The 11,871-nt window shown below is 37.4% G+C and overlaps 1 protein-coding gene across 5 annotated transcripts; it reads right to left on the reverse strand.

Annotated features, from left to right (window-relative positions):
* Window positions 1-1,338: 1,338 nt before the first annotated feature.
* LOC134868776 (cytosolic purine 5'-nucleotidase-like) lies at window positions 1,339-10,668 on the reverse strand. 5 transcript variants are annotated; one of them, XR_010166313.1, is made up of 18 exons: window positions 10,365-10,668; window positions 9,274-9,347; window positions 8,994-9,111; window positions 8,492-8,587; window positions 8,259-8,350; window positions 8,077-8,134; window positions 7,876-7,969; window positions 7,741-7,794; window positions 7,578-7,661; window positions 7,462-7,497; window positions 7,265-7,372; window positions 7,098-7,164; window positions 6,413-6,583; window positions 6,279-6,332; window positions 5,974-6,043; window positions 5,238-5,414; window positions 4,508-4,602; window positions 1,339-4,418 (listed from the first exon to the last, which is right to left on the reverse strand). XR_010166313.1 is itself a non-coding variant. In XM_063890079.1 (17 exons), exons 1-17 carry the CDS (start codon window positions 10,424-10,426, stop codon window positions 4,510-4,512), a joined length of 1,497 nt encoding a protein of 498 aa, XP_063746149.1. In that variant the 5' UTR covers window positions 10,427-10,668; the 3' UTR covers window positions 1,339-4,509. The 5 variants fall into 5 exon arrangements, 3 of the variants coding, with proteins under 3 accessions (XP_063746149.1, XP_063746151.1, XP_063746150.1); XR_010166312.1 differs by having other exon boundaries at window positions 5,238-6,034; window positions 6,281-6,332; XM_063890079.1 differs by having other exon boundaries at window positions 1,339-4,602; window positions 5,974-6,034; window positions 6,281-6,332.
* Window positions 10,669-11,871: the final 1,203 nt, after the last annotated feature.

The raw sequence follows: 11,871 nt of genomic DNA on the forward strand, positions 1-11,871 counted from the left end.
TTTTTTCCAATGGGGGGGGGGGGCGTTCTTTACCTGTGTTTTGTTTTGTCATTACATCAAACACTGTGTATCTGTGTGCTGATGGTAAAATAAGCAGATGGGGGAGAAAAAAAAGTGGGCGGGAGAGGTTGATGTGTGTTTTTGAGCATCTTTGGTGGTAGCAGGTCGATAGGGGGAGGGGAGGTTTGGGAGGAATGTAGGGAGCAAGGCCCTCTCTTCCCTCTCGCGTTTGGCCTTCTCTTCTCTCTCTTTCTTTCTCTCCGTGTTGAGATTAGGTGTCACTGCTCCTGTGTGTGCCTCATGTTTGAACCGTAAAGTAAGACAGTAAAGAGGTTTGTTTGTTTTGATGACTATCAGCAGACCTCTCCGGCAGGAAATGTTTAAGCAGTCCAGCTTGCTGTTACACAGCAGTGGAAGCACACAAGTCATTAGAAAAAAAGAAAACCTCTATTGGGCACTAATGCAGATAAACGTTTCAGGGGAAGGAAAGATTGTGGTGTTTTGATGTCTGTCTGGCTTTTAAAAAGTATTGGTGTCAAAGTGCATTTATGTGATTGTACACTGAAGGGAAGTCAAAAAGAGACCTCAGTCACTTGACTGTGTGAAATTCTCCCTGAGTAAAGAACGTGACTTGTTTAGGCTTGCTTGCAATGCTTGCTGGGAAATCCTGGAATGTGTGGAATGGGGGACGGTGGTGCTTCTGCAGTTATCTGACTGCATAGAGCAGCAAGTATCCTGCATTGAAACCCAACATGTCAGGGGAGCTTTTTTTAGGCAGCCTTTTCATGTGCAGACCAAAGTACAGAGAATAAAAGCTTATGAGATAGCCACATCTGCATTTCATTAAATACATAGAACACAACATGCTCCGACTGCTACGCATGAAACAAATGTTTTTGTGTCTTTTAAAATGTGTCAGGCCTGCTGTTCACATTTGGATGTGTATTCATTTCACTGTATGTAATAAAGCTTGTTTTTTAATATACATGAAATAACCTTTAGAAAATGTGTTAAGTAATAAACTGCTATTCAAAAATGTGATGCTAATATAAAATAAAGTTAAATGTTTATACGTTATACTTTTTGTGGTTTCCTAAAGATTTCTTTGATGTAAGAAATGTCTTCTTTTTTTGACTTCATTGAATAAAGATGAATAAATTGAAGTTTTCAATTGCTCATTGTTATTTTATGGAAAAAACTAATTAAAAGAGCAGAAATTATTGTATTTAAAAATGTATTGTTAGGTATCAGATACAAAAATCTCTTATAAATTTGAAATAGTCGTTTAAAAATATAACCCCTGGCTTTTATCTGAATAAAAGAAAAGAAAACTATGAATGAAACTGAAAAAAACAATTTATTTCCTCATAAAAGTCTATCTTATAATTGCACTTAAACATTGAAATCTCAGGCCTGATCACGGCCTGCTTGCAGTAGAAAGGGTAGTCCAAATACACTGTTTTCAAATAAGTTGGAATAATTTAGTTTTCAGACACATTCCTCTTTGTATTCCTATTTCATTTTCACTGATATGTTTGGAAGCAATTTAATCAATAAAGTGTTGAGAAGACATACACTTTATCAGTCACAATTTCATAAGAGGTAAACAATATTTTAATATCAACACACTGTGAATGAGTTTGATTTGACAAACTGATGTCACTTAATTATAGTACTTTTGTGTGACATCTTAATACAGGAATTTCCTCTTGTAAACTTAGAATGCATAGCCATACTTAGTTCAACTGTATTTCTAGTTCTACAGGAAATTACAAGGCTTTCCAAGACACCAAAAATGCAGTTTTCAGTTATTTGCATATTGAGTTAGGGGAACATGTACAACAATTACTTGCATACCTTTGATTGATGGGATGTCCTAACAGATCAAAAAAAGAACAACAATTTGAATATTTTCATCATTGTGGATGAAGAACCTGATGGAAAGAGCAGATAGAGTGGATGCACTATTCTGTCAAGTATTGTTTTTTTAAAAAAGGTCATTTTAATATCATTTGACCTAAAATGTAAATAAGTCAATCTTAATGAGAAAGTCACACGTTTGCAAAGTTGATTGTTATTGTCTTCTGTGAAAATGAATACCATAGATCTTTGGCTTTGTATATAAAAAGCCACACCATAAAATGCTTGTCCTTTCTATAATCCAATTTAATATGAAGCTGTACCGACTTATTGCCACCCATAACTTTATATTTGAGGTGAAGCACCCAGTTCCTCCCTCTGAAACATAATTTGTACTTATAGGTTTACTTTGATGTCGTTTACATGAATGTTTCCTGATGTTTTATGATATAATGAAAATGAATTCATGTTCAGGGACATCCTCAACAAAAAGCCCCCTCTCTTTAATAATATAATTGTGTGTGTGGAAACAGCTCCTATACGATAGAGCAGTGTGTTGTCTAAAGGACAGGAAGGAGGGGTCGCAGAGCAAGAAAAGTGTGTATGTTTGTCAAGAACATTTTAACAAGCCAGTAAGACTTGTTTGCACACTAAATATTACCAGTAGGCATGGGACATAGTTCAAGTTATTTCCTGCAGGTTTTCGCAATCATTTAGGTTGTTAAAGGATTACATTCAGAAACAAAGCCTACACATTTGCTGGCTATCCCCACTGAATGTTTATTCTAGTGTCAGGCTACCCAAGTCAAAGATATGCCTATTAAAATTGCATATATGCTATTAAAAAAAACAAAGTTAAAATCAATATCTGCATCAGTGGAAGGATGGGGACTTCCCTGTATGATTAGGTTTCAGTGAACATGAGATATCAGATAACTTCAAGGTTAGTTTATGTACAAAGTGTGATATAACATTGAGGAGAAGCTAAATAGGAACTAGAGGCTGAAGATGTAAGCAGGTGAGAAAAAAAACATGAAAAATTGTAGAAAATGAAAAGCAAACGTACAATAGCAATAAATCCAGGTGACAAGCAGACAATGACGAAGGAAACACAAATGAGCTGAAATAGACTTGATACAGGAAATGAAATCAGTGTGCGTGTGAGGAGGTGCCAGAAAGTGGGGTGGCTCCTGATTTGGATATGCATGTAATGTTTTATTAGAAAGTGTAACAGCTGGACTATTAATAGATTATATGATCCATGTGAAGGCCTCCTTATAGGTGCTCCTCAATCTAAATGTTGTGCTCTGGATAGAAGCAATGCAGGAGAACAGAATAAACTGCAAGAAACACCGTCAATGAATCATTTCCCTCTTATATATGATCACATAACTGATATACTTTGAGGCAGATAAACAGTGTGTGTGTGAGAGAGACAACACATTCCTCTGAGCTCTCTCTTGATAAAGGTTTGCCTCCCGTGGGAGCAGGACTATCAGAACCGAGGAGAGGGCAAGAGGAAGATACAGATTGTGTGTATTATAGAACTGCACAGGTGTGTGTTTCCACTATGACAACAGCAAAATAAGATTAGTTTTCATTAGGAGGGGATATATACAAAAACATGCAGCAGTTTTCTTACTGAATTTAATTGGTAAAACATTGATTCATGTCATTGAGAAGAAAAAGATGGATCATTGTTTTGTCAAATAAAATATTTAGCATGCAGTATTCAGTTATTAGGCTAGCTAGCAGGCACACACAACACCTGACACACACATACAGGACCTGAGTCTGTTGGTGATTCACTGCCATCACATGGACAACAGATGCAATACAAAAAGGAAAGCTTTAAAGGGCCACCTTACCCAGATAATAAAACATAATGTTGTATGTTTTGTTCTGCTTCCTTTTGCCTGGGTTTTATTTTGAGTGTTTCTGAGATTTATGCCAAATATATAACAATATTTAAGTATTTTTTGGTGCCCACAGGGTCTTTAAAAAGGAAAAGCGCAACAGCAATGTTTATTTCCAGGACCCCTAGTTACTCTGAGTTTACTTTTTTGGGAGCAATCTCCATTGGAACTACTTCTTAACAAAAAAATAGCCCGTATGGGAAATGTCTGTCTGCCAGTTCTCTAATAAACATATACTATCAAGTTAAATAAAACTGATGAAAACAAATGATATAAAGGATTTATTGAAATGGTTCAGCAGAGGCTGCAGAAACAACGCATAGATACTTACTTCTCAAAATAATTAAAGATGCAGATGCAGCACTACATGTAACAATTGTTAAACACTACATATACATACAAACAAACACACACAGTCAGTAACCCCTTTTGCTTTGGACCCTAAAATCTTGTTGCATGGCATAGCACTTCATATCCACTAGGTGGGGCAATACCTTTGTTTTCTTTGTAAAGGAGTCACTTCAAGGCTGCATCGAACTCTTTATATAAGCTCAGGTGCAAACAGTCACTCTAATCAGAGTCCATGAAATACAGAGTGTACTCTGTATCTCTTCTTATGAAACATCACAGCTGTCCTTATCACTGCCAGGAAGAGAGAAATGTTATAAACCATCAATGGAGTTCAGTAAAAAATCACGTATGTCATACTGCATCATATTTAATAATAATACCCTTAGTTTATGGTGAGCTTGACAATGTTGTTGGTGACGGTGAGTTCCGTTGAAGCAAAATCAGTCGATTGTTGTGACACAGTTTCATGGGGCATCTGAGAGAGTTCAGTTATATGAGATGTAACAGATGAAAAACTATTAAAAAACATCATTTTACAACACACAAAGAGGGTGATCAAGAAGCATTTCCAAAACACAGCTATGTAAGGATGCAGGAATATACATTATGTTATGGCATTGTTCCACGTATCTTTATTTGACACATTTTGAGGCCATTTTACTTGTTTTGAAAGATTTAAAAGGTTTACACCGGCTACATTGGAGACATTCCTTTTATAATCCTTCTGCCACTGCTGGGATTCTAAACATAAACAATTAACTGCAAGAAAATAGGCCACACTACTTTTACAATTGTGCTTCAAAATTATGTAATACCCTACTAAGAGCTATACAAGATGTGGGGGTTGTGAATATTTTAAAGGAAAACTGAAAACATATTTATTGGCTTATAATTAATTTCATAATATACTTTTGACTTATTCTCTCATTTTGAAAATACTCTCTTTTCATTGCCATATTTTTCCTTGTTTTAATGTGTTGCATTTTTATAAAGACAATGATAATGCACTTATAGCTGCATCTTTTGCATGAAAAGTGCGACATGAAAATAGCTCATTAATAAGAGTATGACTCGTTATCTGAGTAGGTGTAAGTATGTGTGAGGACTGACCAGGACTGGAGGAGCCATGAAGAGGTAATTGAAGGGGTAGTGCAGCAGGTTGAGGCAGGTGGAGGCGTAAAGATCTGCGTAACGCATCAGCTGGCTGGCAAACAGCGTCTGTCTGGAGCCGCTGCGCAGGAGGCTGCCCATCTGACCGTAAGACATGTCCATTCTGTGAGTCAGCACCTGCAAACACAAACAACATCAGCAGAAACACCTGGATAGAGTGCCATAACAAGTCTGAAACACAAATGCCTATCATACGAGTCATCGTGGTTTGGGATTTTGTTGCATGCAATAATCCTCAAAGTTCTTTGAATATTGTTCTGGTCTTAAACGTGCACGAACAAGTATGCAGGATTATTTCACTTTTGACATTACAAAACTATCGTTAGGCTAAGAATCTTTTTGGAGTTATTATTCTGTTGCAGTGTACAAATACCAACCCTTTCTTTCACATGTTGTTTATGATTATAGATTACTGAAATGTTCAACGCATAGATCTGGGCTTTTATTAAGATAACCAAATCTATATATCGGTCATCCAAATAAAGCCTAAATGTGTGTAAGTATTTCTAAAGCCAATGTTGCTGTTTTATTTGAACCTCCAATGCAGTAGCAACTGCATTAACAACGTGGTGCATCCATGTCCTTAATCTGTGTAAAACTAACGGAAAAAACTTGAAGAATTAAAAGATGTAGATGTGTAATGTAAGAAAAATGTGTTTGAATACATAAAGCTCACTTTCATTCTGTCCTGAATGGCAATGATGTCAGGACAGTGCTGACTGCCGTTGTCCATGTGCCTGCAGACGACCAACACAGTAAAAAAAAAAGAGTTCACAGTTTTGTTACATCTCTGCATGTAACCTAGTTCTTGTAACGGAAGTGAACAATAACATGCTTATGTCATGGCAACAATGTTTCCAAAATGTAATAAGTGATGTCATGTGTTGCAGCTTAAAACAATCAACCAAAAACATTTGTTTTCCTCCATATATGATTTGTCTGTCTCGTCTCTATGTGTCAAAAACAGATAGACATGAACTCACTTGTAAAGTTCAGCTAAGAAGAAGTCGAGACGTTTCAGCTCTTCAAACATACCTGCATAAATAAAAACAAATGAATCATCAGTACTTAGAAACAACCACAATAAAAGCACACCAACAATGTTTCTTTCTCACTCTGCTTCTTGACCCGGATTTGCAGCTCTTTGTTGAGCTCTGGTACGACCAGGAAAGTCTTCCAGCCCTGACGCTTCTTAGATTTTAGGATGTCACCAAAGATGTGGTCGCCAACGTAAAGGATGTCTTTACCTTTGACCTCCAGCAGGTCGCTGATGAGGTCTGAAGAGCCTGAAACAGTAAAGAAAAGGCACAGTAATTAAAAATAAACACTACCCCTAACCAACAGCTCATATTGAACCAACGAACTGATAGCATTTACATATTTAATGATAATCTCAACCAGCTAAAGAAGCTAGTAAAAGATATATATGGATAAAGGTTGAGGGGACATGTACACTGTGTTATATGTACCATTGTTTAAACTATTGTCAAAGCGCTATGAAAAGGAACAACACAATTAAAACAATTCTGCCCCACCAATAAATGAAGCAAATAAAAGTACATTCACTTAAACTTGAAAATGTAACTCTGGGTAACAATAAATAAAAGAGTCAAATTCAAACAACATACATTAATATGACTTTGAAAATAAAAATCCAGTGTTGAATTTATCAAAACCTCACAGTTTCTAAACGTCTTTGTTCTGTTCTTATTCATTACTTGACTATATTTAATAAAAGACTATATTTTGGTTAAACAAAAACACAATAATGACTGAATAAAAACAATCAAATGACGTCACCTCCGGAGTAAACTGTTCCATGCTGGAGGTCTCCGGTGTACGTCCCAATCCGAAGCTTTCCTGTGTTCTGTGGCCCAAAACCCAACATATTACCAAAAACCTGCTGTGGTTCATTCACATCACCATGAAAAATCTTCAATATGAAAGAAGGTTTTTATAAATTATACCGTGTCCACTTGTCTCAGCACTGTCCCCTCTCCAAAGAACAGAGGCTTTTTAGTGTCCACCACGATGAGGTCGAAGTAGGAGCGCCATGACTCCTTTTGACTTCCAGACTAGAAATCAAGAGTCATGTTAAGTTATTAATAATAATAATCCACTTCATATTTTCTGAATATTTGAAAGAGAAGTTCAACTGTATTACCTTAACATTACTGTCAAGGAGGTATTTCATGATAGCCTTGATAAAGAAGGAGAAACACAGTTTTAATGTCTTTAATTTTCATGTAATTTGAACATTTAGTGTATCTAGAGGCTCACCTCAGTGTAGTTGTAGTCACTGTTGGTGGCGAGGAAGACCTTGGCCATCACTTTAAGTCGGGTTAGGAGTACAGGGAGATTTGGCTGTATGGAACACAATAATTATAATTTATTTCAACCTCTTATTGTAATTAATTGGTGCATATTCTTTCAGTTTACTCACATCTTTGATAACATATTTCTCCAAATTCTTGACAGTGTGTCCCTTTAGGGCTCCCTATACAGCAAACGGACAGTAAAACATTTAGAGAAAATGGAACACAATTTATTCCACAAGAGACATGTTCATTTTATTCACCGTATCGTGGATGAAGTCCATCGCATCTCGAAGATCCTGGAACATGCTTCTGTAGGACATAAACAAATCGCCGTGCTGGAAACCTTTCTCGAGGCTGAAAGAATTGTAACAGCAGGGAAAGAGGATTCATTTCTTAATTTATCACAAATCAGAGGAAGAAGCTTGAGGAATTACCAAACAAATGAAGGTAACAACACTTACTTTGTGTATCTGGGGCATCTAGTGAAGAAGTCCACAAGGCAGGTGTAGAGGTACGTCTCTGCAGAGTGCATGGAGGCTCAGTTAGTGAACAGAACACTTATAGATGCAGACAAATACTTATTTAAGGGTTTGTATTAAGCAAAATGTCCACATTTCAGCATGTTGACAGGTTCATTTAGTACCTGAGAGGTTGAAGAGAGTGTTGAGGATGTAGAAGCGGTCGGTGTCATCTCTTTGGATGAACTTGTTGGGGTAGTATTTTTGAATTTCTACTCTGTGGGTCATAACAAAGGTCAATGTTACACATGCATATTCTCCATTTCTGACCTGACTCACCTGGGTTTATAGGTGGATATGTCACTACTAAAACACTTTAACATTTCTTTAGTGTATTCTGATAAGACTTTTACTTTACCCATTTAGTAAGCCGAAGGCATGACTGCAGACTAAAATATTCCCGTTTGAATCCACCTTCAGGAGGTTCCCGTATTTGGTGTCAATCACTAAACCACTGAGGGTAGGGAAAAAAAGAAAAGGATGTGTGAACCAAGTTATCAGATGTGACATTAACAACTTATCTGCTCAATATTTTTTGGGTGGAGTTTATAATATTTGAAATGTCAAAAATAGAGAAAATTTCCCATCCAGTTTCCTGAAGTCCATGGCAATGTTATGTTGGAAATGATTGGCATTTTTGCTTGAAAGTCCCTCAATTATTAATCGATAATCATAATATTTGCCATTCATTTTTCAATTAAATGACATGCAAAGTGAGCCTTTGTAATGCACATACTACCTGACCTAATAAGAAAAAAAGTAAATATGTTTCTTCTTCCTTTGCAATTTCATCTTATGTTTATATGCCATGTCAGATAAAATGATATATTTATTGTTGCATGAATAGGTCAAAAACTAACCGAGTTGGGAAGCTGGGGTCGTATGTGTAGCGCAAAAGCTCATGAGGGTATCCGACAGACACCATTCGGTCCCTTAGCAGCTCAAAGCCCAGGCTCTCGTAGTCGGGAGACTTATACACTGCAAACAAACACACACATAAATAAAGCTGGTGAATGTAGTGCGGGCAGTTTAAGAGAAAATCCTTAAGCTAGAGCACAGAAGTCTAAGCGACAGAGAACAGATTAATAACATTCTCATGGTGAGACAACTTTCACACACAAAGGTGTTACTGTTACGTACTGGCCATCGTGTAGTCCATGTCAAATCCATAGCATCGGATGGTTTCCAGCGTCAGGTTTCTGTTGACGAACACCCTGTGATCAAGCACAACACAGCTGAATTCTGCAGACACATGATTATGAAAACAGGACATAAGAGGTGCATGTCACATCCATATCTGTGGAGATCTACAGATGTGGTCTGCAGAAGGTCATCCAGAGGTTATGTATATGTGGGCCTGAGGGGAAGAGGTAATCTAAGGTGAGAAGACCTTTTTGTTGTTTGTTGCTTTCTGTGACATTATCAGGTTTCCTCATGGTTTCTTAAATGGCATTTTTTTCCCATCACAAGGTCTTGAAATTCAGGACTTCAATCTAAATGTCTAGCTTGTTTACATTTAAGTGGAAGCTCCTGGTCTGTATTTCCTACTCCTACAATGCTGGGTGTTGAGTGAAGTTGTATTATTACAGTTGACCATCTCCACCGCTGTTTTAAATGACTGAAAATTACAAATAAAAGCATCCAGGAATAACTTTTTACAGACTGTTGTGTTGACCGGTGCAACTGTTTATGGTTTCCTGTGTCACTCATTTCCAGATGCTTGTCATTTATCAGTGACACCCTGACAGTCACAGGCTGCACCTCCAGTCTCAACCCTCCCTGACAGTTCATACATATAGGGTTGCTGTAAATAATTTACCTGAAAGCTCTTGTTTTTTTAAATGTGTTTTTGCTGAGCTGTTGAGGATATTACTCCTGCGATCAATCCACATAAAGGCTGGTGTGGAGCTAATGTTCCTGATGCAAAAGTGCCTACTGTACAGCAGTAGCTACTGTACCTGCTGATTAAATCCTATAAGTGATGGGGGCAAAGCCTCAGAGGAAAGGGATTTGTGGAAATACATGAGTGATTATAAATAGGCTTAGTTATAGGTCAGTTACTTATTAATTACGTAGTAATAAATACCGAAAGTTCTCCAGATCTGAGCAATCTGTCCCAGATTACAAACAAAACGTGTTTCATGAGTTTAAAGGATATTAAAAGCATTGGGGATTAGAGGTACAGTATATCTGTGTATGTCATTATATTGATCTAAATCAAATGGACTCACATCTGGTCAAAGTCTCTCTTCACCCTGGGCTCCTCAGAGGGGATGCTGGGAAGTGTGTCCATGGCGTCCTGTCAAGTTTTGACGAAGCCTGCTGATGTTCTCCGCGTTCACATGCAGCTGCAGTCTGCCACTCAGCACTTTTTGCGGCCAGTCATCGCAACAGCATTGAAATGGTCAAAGTTACTCAGATGTTGTAGGCGTGGACATACGGGTCTTTTTTTCTATTTCGTAGCCTATTTCGTAGCCGTCGCAGGTTGGCACTGCTCCCTGTAACTTTTTGGCTTGTTGGCGAGGTAAACGACTGCCTGACTATCTGTTGAATTTGTCACGCACTCGTCTTGCGAGACATTTAGCTTTTAAGACGCAGATTGTGTTATCACAGCCGCACACATGTGGCGGGGCTGCACGCTTGCGTAAGACCTAGGAGTTCCCGATGAAAGTCAGACCTGCTGTGACCCCGCCAGTGTTCATCAAAACAACTCATTTCATGTGTTTAGATCATGCATTTGTTATGGGTTTGTTTAAAAGCTGCATCGCACAGATGTATCATCAGTAACGTATACTTTAAGTATTAAAAGGACAAACCTAACTTCATTGACTCTTTGAAAACAGTCAACCATATGTGGAGCAGACCACAAGTCAAACATCAGTGTGAACAGTTATGGATAAACAAAGCTTTCATCATCTCCCTGGACAGAAAGTAATCAATGTTATTCAGGAAATATTGAGGATTATTTATTTGTTTTATTGCTCATTATTTCATAATTGAAAGGCCTTTTCTTTATTACAGAAAATCCTTCTTGTTGGATAGTGATAAAAACTTGCTTTTTTGGCAAGGGAACCTTTTCTGTTTTTATTCATAAAGCTTTGGAGAGGAGAAGCAGTTTGTTGTTTGAAGTGCAATGTTTTATGGAAGAAGCTATTATATTTTACGACTTTTGTTTCCCCACTGCAGTAGTATTAGTATAGAGTATTTGGGGTCCTCTACTGTGAGCTCTGGTTGGCTTGGATGTCCATTTCCATCAAGAAATGACATTAACTACCCTTTAATCAGTAGGCGTGTTGGACAGGGAGATACACTCCAGTCAGTGATATTATTATATATGATAAGAAAATGATTATAATAACTTATTCAATGTTGTATAGACAAGTGTTTGTGGATTGTTTAATTTATAACAACATGCATTTTGTGATGATAGTAAGTCAAATATAAATCTGATAGTTGTCATATAATAAGTCAGGCAGCAAACTTAAGGTGCAGGTGAACACACATTGCTTATACACAAAAACACACCATCCAATTTGTGCTGACGTTTTTGCAACTGGACAATAGATGTTTTATCTGTTTAGCCAGAGGTTAAACGTGCAGACCCCACTGATAACTGAGGACAAAGATGAAGCCTCATATGTCAGAGTACAAAATAGGACTCAATCACCCAACAACAATACATGAACATGCAAAAGACAAGTAAAAAAAAAGAGTGTTAAGCTACTTTTATTAGTCCAG

Source organism: Eleginops maclovinus, chromosome 8, assembly GCF_036324505.1.
Source record: "Eleginops maclovinus isolate JMC-PN-2008 ecotype Puerto Natales chromosome 8, JC_Emac_rtc_rv5, whole genome shotgun sequence".
Lineage (NCBI taxonomy): Eukaryota > Metazoa > Chordata > Actinopteri > Perciformes > Eleginopidae > Eleginops > Eleginops maclovinus.

Excerpts from the sequence above, each read along its gene's own strand:
- LOC134868776 (XM_063890079.1), bottom strand. The coding sequence starts at position 10,426 with ATGGACACACTTCCCAGCATCCCCTCTGAGGAGCCCAGGGTGAAGAGA. Across the intron at positions 8,588-8,993 it reads GACCCCAGCTTCCCAACTCG|TGGTTTAGTGATTGACACCA; the intron begins GTTAGTTTTTGA and ends CCCTACCCTCAG. Across the intron at positions 6,035-6,280 it reads TTCTTAGCTGAACTTTACAA|GCACATGGACAACGGCAGTC; the intron begins GTGAGTTCATGT and ends GGTCGTCTGCAG.